Source organism: Melopsittacus undulatus, chromosome 12, assembly GCF_012275295.1.
Source record: "Melopsittacus undulatus isolate bMelUnd1 chromosome 12, bMelUnd1.mat.Z, whole genome shotgun sequence".
Classification (NCBI taxonomy): domain Eukaryota; kingdom Metazoa; phylum Chordata; class Aves; order Psittaciformes; family Psittaculidae; genus Melopsittacus; species Melopsittacus undulatus.
In genome coordinates this window covers 10,848,877-10,869,142 of record NC_047538.1, presented here as the reverse complement: position 1 = coordinate 10,869,142, position 20,266 = coordinate 10,848,877, and the positions used below count along the sequence as shown (strand labels likewise).

The 20,266-nt window shown below is 52.8% G+C and overlaps 1 protein-coding gene across 1 annotated transcript; it reads right to left on the bottom strand.

The window, feature by feature from the left end:
• Nucleotides 1–8,361: 8,361 nt before the first annotated feature.
• TBX3 (T-box transcription factor 3) lies at nucleotides 8,362–19,320 on the bottom strand. The gene is made up of 7 exons (XM_005147829.3): nucleotides 18,747–19,320; nucleotides 16,702–16,969; nucleotides 15,375–15,521; nucleotides 13,151–13,227; nucleotides 11,704–11,861; nucleotides 9,649–10,352; nucleotides 8,362–9,043 (listed from the first exon to the last, which is right to left on the bottom strand). Exons 1-7 carry the CDS (start codon nucleotides 19,139–19,141, stop codon nucleotides 8,597–8,599), a joined length of 2,196 nt encoding a protein of 731 aa, XP_005147886.1. The 5' UTR covers nucleotides 19,142–19,320; the 3' UTR covers nucleotides 8,362–8,596.
• Between the last annotated feature and the right edge of the window lie 946 nt (nucleotides 19,321–20,266).

Below are 20,266 nucleotides of genomic sequence, written 5' to 3'. Positions count from 1 at the left end.
CGACCCCCTCGGCGGGGGACACCCCCAGCACCAAGGCACCGTCCTCTTCCTCCTCCACCTGCTGGCTGCCGGCAAAGGGCACCCCGGTCCTGCCGTGAATTAATGATTCCCTGATTTCATTGTTTTGGGATTTCAAGGCGGCAGGAGGCAAGGGAGAAGGCCGGAGCCCCCCCCGCATCGCTCTGCTCCAGGTCCGGGGTCAGCCGGGCAGAGCTAGAAAGCGCTCCCTCGCCGCTGGTCCCTCCTCCTGGAAGCATCTGGGAGTAGCGGGATGCAGAGCTGGGATGAGGTTGAGAGAAGGGGGGGAAGAGAAAGATGAAATTTAAGGATAAAATTCATGTTTTATCTCTCTTCCCCACCCTGCCCCCGCGTAAAAGTTTGGCAGAGGGAACAACACAGGAAAGTGTTCCCAAGGCTGGAAAAGCAGCGGGGGGGCAGCTGAGTGGGGAATGCCGTCCAACATGCTCCTCGTTTCCTAGAGCTGAGATGGGCAGCGAAGGAAGCGCAGAGCTGCCCCGGGAGTGGCGAGGTAGCCCGGGTCTGCTCGTCGAGCTGCTGCGTTCAGAGATAAACTTACTCAGGATCCGAGATAGCCAAGTTAATGCAAAGCTAACAGGGACACAGAAACCATACACACCAGTTAGAGCATCCCGGCCCCAGCCTGAGCGCGGCTGGGCTCGGCCAGGTGGGACAGACCCCGCCAAAGCCTGGCCCGGAGTTGGGAAGCGTTGTGAGCAGGTTCGGGGGCCGGGAAACACGGTGCCCGGTGTCTCACACGGCACACGTCTTGTGTAAAGAATGAGCGCACAGCCTCATCTCCTTGCATTATCTTTATATAACGACACGTACATATACGCAGTTGAGCTATATAAATATTTGAAATACATAAAGCTGCTTAGCGCTTTATACACATTACGCACGGACAGAGCTCCGGCTAAATAAAGCCATGCAACAGCTACGGAGGAGTTCTGGGTTCTGCACGTGGTTTGTAAGGGGAGAAATGCGCCTTCGCGAACGCAGCCGGTAGATACGGGGGGGACTGGGGCTGCTTCGGGCCCGGGTCGGCGGCAGCTTACCCGCGGGCTCGGGCGGCAGCTGCTGCAGCTGGGTTTTGGGGGTTATTTTGTTCCTCTCGGTCATTGTTATGAACGTTGGAATATTGGTGCAGTAAATAAAGTCCCTGCTGGCCCAAGCCGCCCCTTTTCCCTGGAGGAATCATGTCAGGGTGCAAAACAGCACCCCGTTTTCTCAGACTGAAACAGCCGCGTTTTCGGAAGGGTCGTCGCTCGCTGCGCTCCCCACTCCTCGCGTGTTTTCAGCCTCCATGGTCGACCCGGGAGCCCTCCCGGGACAGGTTATTCCATCGCTTCTGAACAGGTTCCTGTTGAGAACTCATATTCAAAACAAACCGAAGAGCCACAGGACCACCACCGCCGCCACCGTGGTGCGGCTCCCGGCTTAACCCCCCCACTAATGACTGACGGCTGGTGCCACTGAGACAAATAAATACATCGTAAGGAGGGCAATGGGTCGCGAGTCGTTTTGGCCCTAAGGTGAGATTTAGCAATGACCGCCCATTAAAACAAGCTTTTCACTTTTCCTAGGGGCAGCCCTTACCCCCACCCGCTCCAGCCAGAGGAGCGGGGGAGCCTCCTGACCCGGATTCTGTTTGTATTCAAGGTTTGGGGCTTTTTTATCTCCCCGTTTGTTATTTCGCTCGGAGTCGGGGAAAATGGAAACCGGCTGAAATAAGACTCAGAGAAGCTGAGGAGCTAAAAAGCGCCCCTCAAAAATCAACGGGGAAGGCCATGAACGGACAGCAAAGGAAAGCTGGGGGAGGGGGGAAATTAATTTCCCAAAATCTGTGAAAAAAAAAAGTGAGAGCGCTTAGGAAAAGTTTCCCGGCAGAATGGAAATAATCCTGCCAGAAGTTCCCGGTGCTTCCCATGGAGCACGCAGCGCCGTGGCGGGGGGCAGAGAGGACCCCCCTGTCCCTACGGAGGAATCAGGGACGTTCCTCCGCGCTTCACACGACAGCTTGGGACAAATCCTTCCAGTCTCATCCCTGACCTAAGGAAGGTTCCTTATCCCAGTGAGCACTCAGACCAGCCGATGGGATGCCCCAGCCCGGCCCCGTCTCCTCGGCTGGCTTCCCCCTTCCGCTCATATCTTCAGAAGAAGGAGCAGGTCTGGAGCCGGGAAGCATCCCTGGCTTTTTCTGCCCAGCCAATTTCCTTGTTAACGTAATTTTTGTCTGCGGCTCTTTGGCGTCTTGCAAGGATATACAGCTTGAAAGGACTTGGGAAAGGAGGGCAGAGGGGGGCTGCCCTGGGAGGGGGTCGGGTCGGGCTCCGCATAGCCCAGCCCGCTTGGTTTCCTTTTTTCAGTGCCCTTCTATTAAGGGCTTTATTTAAAAGGAGTGAGGGGGAAGCTGAGTTTAGTGAGACCAACGTGAAATGCCGCAGGAATTATGGCCGCGGTTACCTGCGCTGGAGGTTTTGGCTGAGAGCGTTAAAAAAAGGGGGGGATTTTCGCCAGAATAATCAAATAATTTATAAATTATTTTTAAATGTGAAAAAAGTAAATAAATGACAAAAACGTGCATTGGTAAAGGGAAAACCCAGCGATGGTGTGTGCGGGGCTGCTGCGGGCTCAGCTCCACAGAAACAGCGGCAGAGCGGAACGCAGCTACCGAGCCCCGCAGCTGGCCCGGCCTCAGGCGAGCAGGACCCACTGCAGCCCCCCGCCCCCTCAACCCCGAGCAGGAGCGAGGAGCTGGAGCCAGGAGTTACGATAAATAACGCCTTGAACGGCCACTTCAAGCTAAGGGCTTCGCCTCGCCGTGTTTTTACACGCCTTAATTGTTCAGTAATAATGCGGGGTTTGGGGAGAAGCACGTGGGAAGTTTGAGGCTGGGAAAAAAAGGAAAAGGAAGAGAAGAAAAACCCCCAAACCAATCCCATGCATCACCCCACCGCCTGGCTCTCTGGAGCCGGTGGCTCTTTCTCCCCGCTCGCAGACCGAGTGGCTCAGGTGCTCTGATGGGGCACTGCGGGCAGCTCGGCTGCTCAGGCCGATAACGCGCTGCTACCCGAGCTGGAACGTTTCCGCGTGGGGCTGTTTGTTCCCCTCTATGTGCCTGCGTAGCCGGATGGGGGGGGCCGTGAGGCTCTGGGGTGCCCCCGGGGACGGGGGTTCTGTGCTGTAGGTGCCGAAGGAGGGAGGTGTTTTTCCCACCCCGTTTTCCCCCCTCCCAAGCTCACCCCGGCCCCGCCGTGCCGGCGCCTCCAGCACGGATCCGCCCGGCCGGGTGCCCCCGCTGTCGTCGTTTCCCCCCCCCGGGCCGGGGCGACAGGGACCGGGAAGGAGCGGGCTGTCCCCGCAGGGTGCGCGGCCGCTCGTCGCCGCCCTGTCAAGCACCAGCGCCTCTAGGCAATCGCCACATCTGACCATTCACCCTCCCGAGACAACAAACAGCCGATCCGCCCGTCCGTCCGTCCGTCTGTCCATGCCTCAGCCAGGGCACTGCGTGTCCGTGTGGGGAGCAGCGCTCTCCGGTCACCGCTTCTCACCGGGCTGCTCAAAACGGGGGTGCGCCCTTTGCGCGTCCCCAACGTTCGCCCCCAAGCGGGTTCACTTTGGTCCCGCTCTTGAGACGGCATTTGGTGGGGTGCACGGCCCGGATCCGGCTGCCTACCTGGGCAGCTCAGAGCCCGTTCCCACCCGGGGTGGGATGTGTGCTCCGGCAGATATACGGCTGCTAAATTTCAAGCAACTCCTCCGATTTTTCCCACCTTCTTCCCTTCTCCTGAGCCCCCCTCTCTGCCTTCCCAAAATCGTTTCCCGGTGCAATCCTGCAGCCCGGGGCGAGGGAGGAGGCGGGATGATCCCAGCTTCCAAGACTTCTACGAAAAAGCCCAATCGTTAAAGAAATCTACCTTTTATTATTCCCCCCCCCCTCCGCCTTTCCCCTGTGCGGAAGCTGGAGAAGTCCCTTTGATCTGCGAGGCCTGGCGCTCTGCGAGCCCGCACTCTGGCTGGGTGCGGGAAGGGGGCCCGACCACAATGGGACCCCCTCTCCTCGAGCTGGGACAAGGAACAGAAAGGGGAAGACAAAGGAAAAGAGGGGAGGAGGAAAAAAAGGGGCGTCCAGGGTACGGGAGAGCGACCGAAAGGCTTCAGTATTTCATATTCCTGGAAGCTGTCAAGGCCAAAACCAACAACCCGCCTCCCTTGGAGTGTTTGCAGAGGGCAGGAGCTTGTGAGGGGGCCGGGAGCATGGCAGGGGTAGGGGGGGAACGGGACGGGACACGACACACCTCATAAATTTTCACTTGTAATCGATCAATAATTAACTAATAGCGGAGCGTGGCCCGGCAGGACGGTGGCTGCCGACTGCACGGCCGGGCCCCGCGGGGGGCTCGGTATTGGTGTCCGCGGCTCCAGCCCTGCGCTCCTCTCCTGCTTTCCCAGAGACTTTGGACTCGGGGCTAAACCTCCCGTGCGTTAAAACCCAGCAAAGCCCGAAGCGAGCCCCACCGGGGGTCTGAGGTGTGGGGGGGACGGGGGGACAGGACCGCTTCATCTTCCCACACAAACACCCCCTCCCATCCTCGAAGCTACCGGTCGGTGCTCCCTGTCCGCTCCGCACTGCCCGGGCTGCCCGAGAGGTGGCGCCGGCGCCGCGCAGCCCCCCCGGAGGCCGGGCCCCCCTCCCTCTCCACCCCAACCAGCGCCGGGTCGCCTGCATCAGCCATAAAACCATTGAGGATATCAAGACAGGCGCCAGGTGAGTAATAGACAGGATAATCCAGAGAGATTGCTCGCTGTTTACCTCCATCCACAAGCGCCACAAGAGTTACTCATTAACGTTACTATATACAAATAAGATACACAAGAGATAAAGCCATTTGCAAGTCAGAGTTACACCTGCGGTACACGGATTTCTTGCAAGGGCATGGGGAGGGGGAGGTCAGCGTTAGGCCCGGGGGAGGGGGTTAAATCAATCAAGCTGCACCCTCAGCCTTTAAAAATATAATGATAAAGGGAAATAAATCGTAAACTCCGGGTTTGCGGCGCCCCGGGGCTGCGGAGCGGCTACCGGGCTCCGGAGCCGGCGGCAAGGCGACGAGAGAGAAGGGTGTTCGGGGGGGGGTGTTTGATTTCCTCTGAACACCAGAAGCGAATTTCCTTGTCAACTGCAAATACCACCATCCCCACCCCCCCCCCTTCCAATCACTCTCCCTGTGTAAGAGAGATTTTGGGGGGGCAGCAGCTTCGGGGTGGGGAGAGAATAGGGGTTCCCCCATCACTATGAAGCCAAATGAATGGCAGCGAGGGGCTGGGAAGGGCTGTAACACTGGAATGATGCCCCTATGCTGCCCCTGAGGCCAGAGCTGAGAGAGGAGGAGGAGGCTGAAGGCGAAACGAGGAGGGTTGTACAGCCGGGGGGGGCACCTCCGATGGAAACCGGCTTGTGGTGTGCAGGCCGAAGGCTGGCTGCGTTGCATCGGGAAGGGAGTCATTTCTTCTGCCAGACTCTATCCCTAAAACCCCACCTGGCCCAGAGCATCAGCTGCAGTGGCACTTAGTTGCACTTCCAGCAGCCATCAATATGGGCCACCCGCTCAGCCCAAACCTTCCCCCCCGCAAGCACCGTGAGTTTAACATACACACACCCACCAAGCTGAAATGGGAAGGGTCCCGTCCCCTCATGAAAGGGACTTGAGCTGGATTTGATGTGCAGGGAATGGGGGGGCTTGAGGACCTGTTAAAAATCGGAGTTTTCTCTCCATTTCCCCCCACCGAAGCTCGCTTTATCTCGCCGGTGCAGGGGCCAAGGGCCGAGTATCAAACAGGATACAGGCTGGAAGTACATCCTTATAATATTTATTACTGGCGGAGGATGAATCACTTTCCAATATACGGGCCACTAACTGTTGACGGGAGGCGGGGGGAATCTCTTTAGCAGAGAGAAATATGTATGTTGTGCTAAAGGATGTGCTCATGGGCTGGCAAAGGTACAGGCAGGAGCTGCCAGGTCTTAGTTCTCTTCTCAGTGACCTCCCAGGCCACTGGTCCAGCCTGGATGCCTGCCCCCGTTCCAGCTATTTTCTACTTAATCTCAGCATATCTCGCCCAAGGGCGAGAAGGGGCGAAACCAAGGGAGGAAAAAACCAACAAACTCCTCGATTTCCAGGTGATAACTGACTGGAAAAGCCAATTCCTCTGCCCGGACAGGAGGGAAAACGAGCCCAGCAGCTTCTGAGCACTTTACCTGGAAACTTTGAAGGAGGGCTCTGCATTAAAATTTAACCGATCGATTCTCTAATTCTTCACTTTTGCGTTATTAATTTATGACAGATAAAAGCATAGCTGAGCCTTTCTCATTAACTTTTCAAACGCCACTTAATATTGTTCCATTAAAAGAGGTGACTGAGTAGCCTCTGGATCGACTTTAAAAGCGAGAAGGATGAGGACGAAAAAGGTACATTAAACAGCTTGCTTAAAACTCGTACTTCCCCACCAACAATTCAAACGACACCATCCCGACTGGTTCGTACTAGCTCCTTCCAGGAGAAATACTTAATATTGGGATGGGGGATGGAGGAGAAAGGCAGGCGAGGGATATATATCTTTCAACCCCTCCATCCTCCCAGGCACGCTGGGGAGGGTTGGGGTGAAGGCATTTCACAGTACGCCCAAGACATTTCAATAAAAATTTATTGAAACTTCAGTGACTTTTAAAAGGAGGGGGAAAAATACAGAAAAAAAAATAGAAATAGCAAGAACTTCTCAACATTTATATAACACAAAATATACCTTCATTAGTTTTGGTTTTTCCTTTGAACCAGCTCTGAGCACCTGACTTTCAAGCCAAGAAAATATGCACTCACTCAAACAAAGACAACGATAAGCACAGTAGTAAAACTCCATCGTGGGGTTCGTTGGGGGTTTTCTTTTGAGACACACCAAGGAAATGGGGGGGAAAATAATACAAAGTAAAGACACTTTCAGAATCTTCGTCTTTTTCCTTTCTCTCAAGCCACAGGAGAAGCCTGTTGTCATGTGTATAACTTTCTGTTGATATCCTATACGGAAAGTAGCACTTTGAACACTGAAGAAATCGAGAATTAAATGCTACCATGGCACATCGCCTTTCCTTTTAATCTTTCCTTCTTCTTCTTCTTCTTTAAAGGTCTTTGATTAATTTCGCTTGTTTCTGCTTTGCCTTTTGCGTTCGGCTCCTTTACAAAAGGACGAGGTCAGGTTCTCTGGGGTGAACTCCGATTGAAAACGTGAACCCTCAGAAATGGGGGGATTTCTCCTCTGGGTTGGGGTGTATGTTTAAAGGAATTAAGAACTTGAAATGAAAACGACTAAAAATAAAACCAGAAGAGGAACAAAAGACGGCTGCAGTCGTATTTACAGAGATATATACAATGTCAATAAATTAAAGTTTAATTTCGAGTATTCATATTCCACGTATTTACAAGAGTTATCAAATAATTACATAAATACTTTGTTTTAATAATAGTGTCCGCTCTTTTCTTCTTCTCAGTATGTTTAAACCTTGTTATTGCATATACAATTAAAGAGGGAAAGCTGTGATAAACCTACAGTCAAGCTAGAGGGTTGGAGATAAAATAAATTCACTTCTTTTTCTCTTTCCAACTATGCTTCTTATTCTTGTTGCTACAGGGAGAATGGTTTAAGGTAGGTCTTATTTTTGTTGGGTTTTTTATTATTATTATTAATAATATTTTTCCCTGGGATTTGAAACGAGCATTCAAAAAGAAACAAAACCCCACCGAAATCAAAAATAATACATCACCCCCCCTTCCAAAGAAAAAGCAGACTACTATGGAACATGCAAAACCAGCCACCGACTGGCTCTCAGGCATCACAACGATATTTGAAACACACAGCTTCCCTTAATATTGACTAAGGGGGTTGTCGCTCACAACCCACTCAAGAAACAACTGTTGAAGAACCGATATGCAAGTTACTTACACACTTCTCTTTTGGAAAGAAAAAACAAATCACTTCTCTTGCTTATTTTTTATCCATACGTTTGTTTTGATTTTTTTTCTTTATTTTTGCTTTAAGTTTCTTTTCTTTTTCCTGTTTTTTTTTGTTTTGTTTTTTTTTTTCCCGGTTTTTGGTTCGTTTCGGGATAGTTTTTACACAGTTTAAAAAAGTAAAAATTAAAAAAGAAAGAAAAGAGGGTGCCACAACCCTGCCGGTGACCCGGCCCGATCAGGCCGCTCCCTGTGAGCAGCCTCCAACCCAGCTCTCCCACCCCGGCTCCACTCTCCCATCCGTAACCCTCTCTTCCCCCCCTCCTCTGCCTCACCCCCTTCCCCTGCTTCACCAGATACCTTTTAGTTGATAAACACGAACACAACACTGGGGGGTTTTATATTAAAAAAACAAAATAAAGGGGAAGAAAAAAGACAAAATAAAAGGGGTGGGTGTTAAAAAAACCCCAACGAAACAAAACCCAAACACTCGCGGGGTAGAGGATGTGGTTTCTTTCAAACAAAGTGCACTGCGAGACTGATTTGAAATGAGCTCCCGAAGGCGGTTGCGGGGGTTACGGGGAGCCGCTGCGGGATCTGTCCTGCTTGGGGTCGAGCCCGCTGACCAAGCGCTGGATGTTCTGCAGTTCGCTGGTGGCCGCCTCCTTGTCCGCGCCCAGTTTCGGGGAGAGGGACACGGAGCCGGAGGAGAGGGTGGATGAGCGGCTGGTGAGGTCTGAGGCGGAGTCCAGGGGCACGGAGCCGGGGCTGGCGGCCAGCCCAGCCGCTTTACCCTCGCCGGAGCCGGCGGCCAGGCCTGGCAGGGCGGTGGTGAGGAGGCTGCTGCCGTCGGGCAGGGGCACGGGCAGCGGGTAGGGGCTGTAGCGGAGCCGTGGCCGCACGGCGCTGAGGAAGGGGTGCCGGTGCACTGAGCTGGAGGCGGCGCTGGAGGCGGCGGCCGCTGCTGCCATGTAGGTGTAGGGGTAGGGAAAGAGGCTTCCAAAGGGAGACATGGCCAGGCCCTGAGGGACGGGGGAGGAGAGAGAAAGGAAAGAGTTACGAGCCTGCACTTCTCCCCATTCGCGGGATGCTCCACGGCATCCCCATGCCGGCATCCCCGCCGCACACACATCGCTGGGAGAGCTGACAGTGGCCAAGCTGCTGCCCACGGGAGGGAATGCAGACCCACCCACTCCTAGTGCCGAGGCCAAAACTATCCGGACCCCCGAGGCAGACCCTGCCCTGCACGGCTCCCCCCTCCCCACACTTCCGAGGGGAGGTCGTGGCCCAATAGGGGCAAAACAAGACAAGGGACATGCTGTCTCCCCTTATCTCCTTCTCTGCAGGGCGATTTTCTTTCACTGGGTGAAATGCTCTGGCCCCACAGGTACAACCATACACACCCCACCATTTCCCCGATGGGGCGGCCTCGCTCCATAGAGCTGCTTGCTGGGCCGGGGAGGCTGCTAAGACAAGGGGGTGAGGGTAAAATGCTTGGCCCCGGTGCAGTGTTACAGGAGCAAGAGGACAACGAGGGGAGTGTGTGAATGGAAGAGCTCTGAGAGTTCACTGCTGCCCCCCTTTCCCCGGGACGGAGCACCCCTGCTCCGGGGTGGGGGTGCGGTACCTGAGAAGCCAGGACGTGCTGCTGCAGATGGAAAGGCAAAGCAGCGGCCGATGCTCCTGAGAGTCCTTGGGCCGCTGCCGTGGCCATGACCGTGCTGTCCAGTCCCGAGACACCGGCGGATGCCCCGGAGACGGTGGCAAGGAGGGGGCCCATCCCGGCGGCCATGCCGGAGAAAGCTCCCCCCATGGCGAACTGCCCAGGGTGCAGCAGCAGCGGATGCCCGTTCCCCAGCGGGTTGAAGAACTGCTGTCCGGCCAGGGCAGGGGGAAAGCCGAGGTTTTGCAAGTGTCCCTGGCTCAGGTGGGCCGTGCTGTCAGTCTGGACCGTGAGGGGGGCAAAGGGCTCTTTGCCCAGCAGACGGTTCTCATCAACTTTGGGACCATCCCTGAGGGGGCTTTTCAGTTCCTCGCCACTCAGGCTTCCCCCCCGGGTGCTGGAAGAGATCGTAGCCGGGCTGTGCCGGGAGTCCGGAGGGGCTTTCTCTGTCCTCTCTCGGCTCCGACTCCCCGCTGAGTCACTGCGGAAGAAGTGGCTTTTAGAGGGGCTGCCCCCCTTCTCCCGAGGGTCGTCTCCCGCGGCCGCGGCGGAGCTGGCGGGTGCTGGGGTGGTGGCTGTGGTCGTGCTGATTTTGCTCGTCTCGTTGGCTTCTAGCAAGGGATCGTCTTTGCTGTCTGCATCGCTGTCTCCCTCGCTGGGACAGAGATCTGCAAGACAAAGGGAGCCCGGGGCTGGGATCCGGAGCTGCACGTCCCTAAATCCCCATCAGGCTGGGGAGGGGGGCAGAGAGACTTCCTGACCGGCCAAAGATTTAGGTGTAAATCCTTCCTTTTATTATGATTATTCTATATATAAATAAATACACCCCCTGCTCCCACCCCCGACCCTATCCAAGCCAAGCCCGAGTTTTACCCAGTGCACCAAAACTGGCTGTGAAAATAAGCAGCGGCCCTAAGGAGTGCCCCCTTAGGCCAAGGGTTTGGGGGGAACCATGGCTGCCTGGGGTATCGGCACCCCCGCAGCCCCAGAGCCTCCTGGCTGCTGGAGAGGCAGTGAAGCAGTAGGGTCGACCCTGTCCCACCAGCAAGGCTGGAGGGCCTCCGGGATGCTGCTTCCAATAACTTTTCCCAAGTTTTCAGACTTTTTAACAGGCAAACTTTGAACACGGGCGCACACACACACAGACAGCAGCCTCCATGACCCCCTTCCTCCTCCTCCTCCCTAAACGCATGCACAGCTTCGCTGGATTCCTCTGCACTTCATCTCCCAGTTTCAGCGCCCCAGGTGCGAAGCTCTGGTTTGCTTTTCGGGTCCCCTCCCAGCTCCCCTCCCCTTCTCTCGGCAGGACTTTAAACAAACGAGTAAAGCAGCAACAAAAAAGAGGTTGTTTCCTCCTCCCTCTGCTCCCCCCCACCCCCCAACCCCTGGATGGATTAATACATGGGAGAGAGCTGCAGACAGCTCCTAACCCCGCACAGGGAGGAATCAAGGGTGACTTTTCTATAACAAATTTCGGGACTGTATCCAGGGGAAAGATCCTTCCTCTAATAACAGATTCAGAAAGGAATATTAATGGAGTGACTCCAGTTTTGAACTTTTGCCCCGTGGTCTGTCTTTGCTCCCTTGACTTGGAGCTGGCTGCTTTCTGAACCAAGGAGGGGAGGAATGAACGTGCAGCAGTGGGAGAGGGAGGCCGGGGGAGAGGGAGAAGGTGAGAAACAGTGGGGAGAGAGAATGAGAGAGGAAAAGAGGGGGAAAGGGAAAGATAAAACTAAAAGAAGGAAAGAAGGAGAAGGAAAGAAGGAAACAAGAAGGAGGAAACAAGAAGGAAACAACAAGGACAGAGAGGGGAAAAGAAAAGGGGTCAAAAAGAGAAATAAGCTAGAAGAAAGAGAAGATATTAAAGAGAGAAAACAGAAAAGAATGAAAGATAAAGAAGGAATGAAAGAACGTGGGTGCTGGAGGGCAGCGGTACAGGCTGGGATCTGTCCGTTCCCCCCCCCACAGAGCCAGGGCCCAGGCTCTCCTCGGGAGGGACCCGGGGGCCACGGCTCTCACCTTTGAGGCTGGAGGTGCCAACAGCAGGGACGGTGGGGCAGGAGGACTGGGCGAAGCACTTGAAGGCCGTCTGCTCATTGGAGGACTCATCCGAGGTGGGGTTTTCCTTCTTCTGCCTCTCATCGTACACCCGCATGGACTGCAGGGTCAGCTGCTTCCTATGGGCACATGCACCCGCTGGGCGAGTGGACCCCGGGAGCCCCAGGGACCCCCATCCCTTCCCCAGTCCTTCTCGAGTTCCCATTTGGGGATGGCATGGGGAATGAAGGGCCAAGGTCCCCTCGAGGGGGGAATGCCTTGGCTGTTAATGAGAGGAGATTTCTTGGAAGCAGTGAGCAGCTCCTCAGGAAAGGCAGATATTAAAGACAAGAGGCGGAGGGGAGAGGGAAGCATTCCCTGGAGATTAGCTTTTAAAAAGCGAGGATGTTCCAGAGATATGAGCCATCTTAATGGTTGCTAACATTGCTAGGAAGTGGTTATTTTGTTACGCATTTTATGTAATCTTTTCACCAACAATTAACCCGGAGTAAAAATCTATTTATATTTAGAGAGAAATTAGAAATCATTTCCGTCCTGTGGCTCCAGCGTTGGCTCTATTTTCACACTGGCAGACACAAGGAGCTGGCATGTGTGTGTGCACTGGGCTCAGGGCTAGGTAAAGAGAAAGGCCTCTTGTTTTACATTACATTTCCAACCCCTTTTTTCAGCGGGGGGAGGGAGGTGGTGGTTAAAAAAGAAGAATGAACAGATTTATTCATTATCTAAACTCGAGTGCAAACGGCTAAAATAAAACAAAATAAAGGCATACCCCCATCAAAGAAAACAAAAATCATCCCTTTCTCTATTTTTTCCATGATTAAAAATGGAATTCTAGAGTCCATTAAAATGAGTCCTGTCCATCTGTCTACTCTGTCTACCTGAGGCACAAACTGCATCCTGCTGCTTTCAGTAAAAGATAGAGATTCTTCCATCATTAATTACTTCCATATTCACAAGATACCTCTGTCACAACAGTTTATTTACATGTTTCTCCTCTATATGTTAGTCTTTTCAATACAGTGCATGGGAAAACACCAGAGATTGAGCCAACAATCAGCTCTGCCCTCACTTCTCCCTCTTTCCCAGTCCCGTATACTATAACGTAATATTCCCTCTCAAAAATCTAAGGAAAACTTCTTTCTCTGGTGATATCTGCTTAATAAACCACCGTCCCTTTGGCAAGCCATTCCTGTGCCATGAACACAAAAAACCAAAAAACCCATGGAAAGCAGGAAAGAATTCCCATGCAATCAGCTTGGCATGATTAACGCCAAGATCCTTATGAATTTTGGCGGGGGGGGACTTGTGGTTTGGAGGCAAGGCAAGGTGATTTTGACCTCTGCTCGAATTCGGAGCTTTACCCACAAAACCCCAACGAGGCGCCTCTATATAGTCAATTCAGACTCACCTTTTTTCCCTTCTTCCATTCCCGGTGTCCCGAAAACCTTTGGCAAAGGGGTTGTTGTCAATTTTTAATTGAGTAATCTACAGGATGGAGAGAAATAAAAACAAAAAAGTAGGGGGTTGGGACAGAAATAAGGAGATTTTGTGCTATAAACCAGCAGCAAAGAGACCTCTCTCCCCAGTTTCCCCAGTGCTTGCAGGATCCCGGCAGGAACAGGACGGGAAGGGGTAGAGATCCCTGGTTTTGGTGTGAATCTCTCTTTTCCCGAGCCAGTTTGGAGGCAGCTCGTCCCCAACCCCCTGCAAGGGCTGGCCAGTGACCCCGGGCTGCGGTGGCAATGAAAGAGCCCCGTGTTGCTGCCACCGCATCGGAATTAATTGAGCTGTGCAATGCGATCCATGCAAGTTATGCCTGTGCTTAAAACTCTTTAAATGCCATAATTAAACCGCAAAGGAATCATGCCCACCCCATCCCCCTTGCTATAATAAAATACTTTATATAATCGCATTATGCTCCGCGTGTGTGTTGGGGCGCTGGGGGTGCCAGGAGCCGGTTGATTTTTGGGGGCAGGGGGTTGGTAGAACGTAAGTTTTCCGGTGGATGCTTGGGGTTTTCCTCAGGATTCAGGGAACGACTGAATTTGGAGGGATTGGGGGGGGTGCAGGACACCCCGTACCCCTGCATACAATGAGCGGAAGCTGATTCAAAGCCCAGCCGGGGCTCCCGTGGCTATAATGGTATAAGGACAACGGGAGCCGGGATGCTCCATTCCCGGTCCCGGACCGGGCTGGAAGTGCCGCAGTCCCCCCAGTTTGAGGGCAGAGCAGGACACCGAGAAGCAAATCCCTGTCAGCAGCTGAGTACTGGGAAGGACCGGCACCGGCCACGGCGTTACCCATCCCACCCCCCCCTCCCCGCTAAAGCCCAGCAGGAGTTTTAATCCAGGTGATCCTGGCCGTGCCTTCCGACCGGCCGGCGAGGACTTTCGCCACTCCCGCACGCCGTTTTCCAGGCGATTTCATGGCAATCAGACAACTATGCTCATTTCGGTCCTTCAACCAAGCCGGCCCCAGCTGACGGAGCGGGGCGAACAGCCCTGTTGATAAGTCTCAAAGCAAAGTCTACTCTCTGTACACACATTTTCTTTCCATTCCCTTGCAAGAGCCCGACCGCAGGAATAGAGCAAAATAACCCGAGCCCCCGAGGGAGAAGCGGCTTTTTGGAAACCGAGGGTAGAAGGGATGGAGTCCCCCCTTTTCACCCCTTAATAACGAAGGATGCGAAGGGGCAGAGAGAGGGACGGGAAGCTGCAGCGAGTGGGCGCTGCACATCCAGACCCTCCGCGCTTAATGCACACGCGTGCAAAGTTATAATTTATAGAGAGGTAAGAAAAAAAAAATCAAAGCCCCTTTTTTTGGCTCTTTCCCTTCCTTCCACTCGACTTAATTATCATAAATTCACCATTTGCCACTCTCCCAGATATACCACCTTGGTCGCAAGCGACAATAAACCAGCAGAAACGGGAAAGAAGCGTCCACAGCGCTGCAAAACTTTCTCACACTGGCTCTTTCAGACCTCGCAGCTAAATTCGAGCGAGATAGCCCTCTCTGATCAGAGCATATTTCTGCACCACAAAAAATAATAAAACACTGCAGGATGCAAGGAAAAAAAAATCATAATATAATAATAATAGGAACCAGACGTGCGCTCTAGCCTTATTGCCAATTGCTGTTAAAGGAGCTAAAACAGCACAAAGGCCAGGAAGAATTACAAAATCTCCAGCCCCACTGCTCTCCCCCTCTGTCTTTCGACACACGGAGCTGATTCTCTTTCCTCCCCCCTCTCTTTTTGTCCCTTTCTGATGCATCTTAGATTAAATTCACACTGAGAGCAGTGATCGCGATCCGCCACCCCATCCTACCTCTTTCCACATACCGGGGAGCGGTACCGATGAAATAAAAAGGTTAAAAGCCCTAAACGGCCTCCCGAACCCCACAGAGCTCCCTTTTAATTGCTTTCCCTGAGGTCAGTACTAGCAGGGTGCCCGAACCCCTCCCCTGGCGCCTTCCCGAAGTTGGATCAAGGAGATCTGGGGGGAAAAGAGGAGAGGATGGGGGGGGGGGGAGAAGATCGGGATGGGCTTCGTGATTTTTAAGGGAACAATGCAGAGTAAAAGTTCTCTTAAAAGCCAAAACACGTAAAACAAATCCATTCTTAATCTCCTTACCTTATCATTCTGGTATGCGGTCACTGCAATGAATTCAGTCTCCGGGAAAACGTAGGTCCTGAACGTGCTATAGGGAAGCTTGAGAATATCGTTGGCTCGGACGATGTGGAACCGGGGCTGGTACTTATGCATCGAGTTTAAAATGGTCTGGGGGTGGGGGAGCAGCGGCCGGCAGCAGAGAGCGGAGGGTGGGGGGGAAAGAAGACGGTCATCAGGAGCAAGCACCCCCACCTCGCACTTCCCCCCAGCCACCGGCACTTTCTCCTCCTAATTTGCCTTCCTCCACTCACTCCTCCTCCCTGCCGAGCACACTCCAAACACACGCACACGCCTTGCAGCAGCCAACAAAAAGCACTGACAGCTCCAACTCGCCGGGGTTAGGCTCATCCGCTGGCCCTCTCGGAGAGGGAAAGAGGGGAAAATCTCAGCATAGCTCTCCTAGGAGAGGGGGAGAAACTGCCTCGGCTAGGGCCGCAAAGTGCTTTGATTTCAAAGTGAAAGAAACTAAAAACGAACTAAAAATTAAACCCAAGTAAAAAAGCAGCAGCAGCTACAACAGCAACACGACCATGAGAGCCTTGGCTAGGTCTAATTACTAGCCCCAATCCACTTAAGGCCTTCTGCGAAAGGCAAAAATGTATCGTCTAATCAAATCACAGCCAGCAAATGCAATCTTCGGCACATTAGAGATCCCCCGACCGCGGTCACCACCAGCAACCCCCGACTCCGAGGCGGAGGCTTGCCCAGGAACAGAAAGAAATGGCAAGGATCGTCAGAGCACTTATCAGCAGGTTTGTTTGATTTCACTCTTAGGGTAAGTTTTTATCTCTGCACACCCGGTAAATGTAAAGGAGTGGATAGACATGAATGGGCAACTTGACCTCTGATTTTGGTCCCTGTTTATTTTCACTCCGGCTTGCTTTACATTATCCAGATTAATATATATTTAAATGTTTGCATACTTAGGCCTTTAAGCCCTTTATACACACACACATATCATTTTCCTATGCTTAAAAAGTGTGATCGACTTTATTAAAGAAAATAGAATAGATATAGAAAGTCATCACAGCTCTAACAAATACCCAGTTGTGCTGTGCTGGGAATACACCTCTCTAAAGTTAATGCTGAATGGCATGGAGAGGATACAGAAAAAAACTTGAGCGTTTCATCCTGACATCAGGAGCACTAAAAATCAGGGAATGCTGTAAACCAGGCCGAAATACATTATTCCCTGTTTCCCTGCCATGGGAGCTGCGGGCCCAGCTCTGGCTAGAGCAGGGAGTCTGGAGGTAAGGAAGAGGCAAAGCAAGGGGGAAAAGGCACTTACAAATCCGTGCTTGTCAGAGATGTTGTTAGTGAGCTTCAGCTTGTGAAAGGTGACGACTTTGGACATCCATTGTTCGCCGGTGGCCGGGCTGTCCGGGTGGATGTACATTCTCTTTGGCATTTCAGGGTCAGCTTTCCCAGCTACCATCCACCGGGAATTATGGAATTTGTACCTACAATCATCTGCCGCCACAATATCCATCAATAAAATGTACTTGGCCTTTTTATCCAGTCCAGTGCATCTCACTTTAAATGGAGGAAACATTCTCCTACGGGCAGAGAGGGAAGGGGTTGGAGGGGTGTAAGGAAAAGACAAGACGAACATAAAACATAGTTAATTACAGCGTTTAAAGAAGCTCCTGATTCTCGGTAGCGCTTCTACCAAGCAATCACTTCAGCTCGAAGCAGTAGAAATATCGCTTGTGTCCCAACAAAAAGCCTACCCCCTCCTCCGCCCACAGCGAAACGGTGCTCAAACGCCTCAAAGTTTAAGGAGAAAATGGTCTCTGAGATGAGAAGCAGAGGGGGAGAGGTTCGTGTTCCTTAGAAATCTGCAGGCGCCTTCCCTGTGCCACTCCTGAGCCCGCAGAGCCTCAGCTGGAGCTCTAGGCTCTCCCTTTATTTTCCTGCTAAACAAAGAAATGCGAACAGCTCGCACCCCGATAAAATACCTATTCCGCATGATTCTGACCCAATCCACCGGTGGGGAAGCGGACAGGGGATGTTTTCACTTTATAGAAGAGGAGGAAAAATTAAGCAGCCCCTTCAGTTGAGGCAGACAGGGCGTCTGCGGGGTTCCCCCCCGCCGGGGACAGCCCATGGTGTGCGGGGGGCTCCCTGCATCCCGCACAGCGCTGCCCAGCCGGGCTCCGAGGTGCAACAGGATACCACAAATTTGCTGTTTATTATATCGAGCGGTTGGCATTCAGCGATCTCAACTTAAAAGGAAACACATGACTTTGGAACATGTAAGAGCGCTTAACACCGGCCGAGGCTTTCGCGCAAAAACTTTTGGTCCACAGTTAACACAGGAAAACTTAGGGAAAGCAGTAAAATGGGAGAGGGGGGTTTTAGTCTTTCCCTCCTTGCTGCTCTTAGTTTGGTTTTTCTTTCCCCTGAACCTGCAACTGGTGCCCTGCAAGTAGGTGAAACTCCAGCAAGGCAGTAGAAGGCCATCTAAGAAGACTTTTCAGGAGTGGCTTCCTCGAGTAATTTTCCTGGCAAATTACACGCGAATTGTTTAGGAGGTTTCTAATAAATCCCTTAGAAAACCACCCGGGTGCAAAGGGGGTTTCCCCCCGCCATGTGTCATCCTTGCGATAGGTAGAGTTGTAAAAGAGAGCAGATGTCAATAGAGAGAGGGATTTCAGGTGGGTAAAGATCTAAAAGGCAGAAGCGTGGGGCATGGACGAGCCGGGTGGGTTCATTCATTCCCGGGAGAAGGTTTCACAACCGCAGGGACGAGAGCTACGGGGCCGGGACGGCTGCGTGGCTTTGGCAGCTTTTTGTGCTTTTCCAGCTAGAATTAGTCAGCACAAATGCACGCCTAGATCCCAGCAGAGAGAGGCATAAGGGAAGCGACCGATAAGCTGAACCTATGTGCCCTCCTGCAGCTCCTGCCTCGCCAGCAGCGAGCCGCCGTTTCAAAGATTTTTTTCCTTCATTCCCCCTTCCTTTTCCTGAAGGAAGAAAACCTACGTGCAGCAGGGCTGAAATCAGGCCGGCTCCTTTTTCAACCCCAAGTGATTTTCTTTCTGCTCCCAGTTTTCCCCAAGTAGCATTAAGCTACTGAAGCACGAAGAGACCCTCTCGCTGAGCAGGGCCGGTTCGTGGCGGAGCCTTTCCCGGCAGTGTTGCTGCCCGAGTTGGGCTCGGATCTCTGGCTGCCTAAAACTTCACGTAATTCCAGGTGAAAGGAGCTTTATGGAGAAAGCTGCCCATGAAAGAGCCTTGCTCTGGAGCAGCTTGGTGGGGTGCTCAGGGACTGAGGGGCGAGGGAGAGGGGTGGAAACAGAAGAAAGACGCAAACCCCCGACCCAGACCTACCTTCCCGATTTGGTAATCACCATCTCCGTGCCTCTTTTATGGAATTGCTCCCAAAGCTCTTTGGCTTCCAGATGCACTTTTGGATCATCTTCCACCTCTTCTTCTGGCTCCAGAGTTTTTAAAGGCCTCAGATGGGCTGCTGCCTGGTGACCCAGGGAAGAAAAGGGGATACCAGTCTCTGCGGCCCCCACTAACTGATCCATGATGGGTTTAGCCAGAGCCCCGGGAAGGGAAAGCGCAGCCGCCCCATTGGGAGGCAAAGCCAGAGCCGGGAAGAAGGGAGGCTGATGTCCCAACACAGCGCTCATGGCAAAGTCCGGTGCCCGGTGCGGTAAAAAAGGATGATAAGCCATGCTTGTCCCAGGGATTACTGGATCTCTCATCGGTATATTCATCCACTCCACTCCTCGGTCTTCCTACTGCTGGAGTAGTCCCGGAGTGGTTTCTAACAGCACATCATGAAGAAGAAAAATTAAGATAATAACAATAACAGCAAGAAAGCACCAAAAAAGAAAAAATACAGGGTGGGGGGAAACAAGCTTTAGATAGCACAGTACATGGGGGAGAGGCAGAACTTCTACAGCCTACAACTTCCCGAGCCGGGGCACATCCCCAGCCCTCGGGACAGCGGATTAACAGGATTGTTCATTATTAGTCCTGCTTTTTTTTGTCTTCGGTCTCTGCGGTTTGCCTTTTTTTGTGTGTGTGAGTGTGTGTCCTGAGTGGAAGTCCTTGCGCTGGAAAAGAAACGCCGAAGAAGGGAAGGGGGGGGAAAAAAATCCACCGGGTTCGCTGTCTGCTCCTGTTGCCGCAGAAGGGCTGGACAAGCCGAGATCCCCTTTTTTTTCTTCTTCTTCTTCTTTCTGTTGGTCTCAATCGCCGGTCTCCTCTTTCGTGGCGGAGGGTGACGGCTCGAAGCTGGGTTTTCTTTTTGGGTGGCTGGCTCTCCCCCCCCCCCTCCCCCCCACCCCTCCACCTTTCCTCCGTACGGTCAGGCTGCAGAGCAGAGGCTGAGAAGGGAGGGAAAGCAGAGAGAGGAAAACAAACCCACCCCCCCCTCGCCGGCCGAGGAAGGCTCCTGAGCAACCGTCAGCAGGAAAAACTTGTAAGGAAATCTCGGTTTTGCCTCTCCTTCCCCCCTCTCCAAGAAGGAGCAGGTCAGGGTGCCCTGATTTCCATCAGGATCTCTTCTTTCTTTCACCCTCTTCCCTTTCCTTTATTTTTTTCCCTTCTCTTTCTCTTTCACTCTACCTTTAAAAATAATTAAAAAAAAATCTGGAATAATTATACTCTTGTCTCCTCTCCAGCAGCGCTCCAGCAAAGAGAGAGGGAGAAAGAGAGGGAAAGAGAAAGTAAGGGGGGGGGGGGGAAGAGAAAGAGAGGAAAAGAGAAAGAGAGAGAGGGAGAGAGGGAGAAGGAGCCTCTCAGCTCTGAGAATTCCCTGTGAGTCTGTGCTCTGCGTGCACCAGATTGTATGGATGTGTTGTGGGTTACAAGGGAGCTGGAGCCTCCTTGATTGG

Coding starts and splice junctions, on each gene's coding strand:
- TBX3 (XM_005147829.3), bottom strand. CDS start 19,141: ATGAATATACCGATGAGAGATCCAGTAATCCCTGGGACAAGCATGGCT. Junction 16,970..18,746: donor GTGATTACCAAATCGGGAAG/GTAGGTCTGGGT, acceptor CTCTGCCCGTAG/GAGAATGTTTCCTCCATTTA. Junction 13,228..15,374: donor CCGCATACCAGAATGATAAG/GTAAGGAGATTA, acceptor TCCATCCTGTAG/ATTACTCAATTAAAAATTGA.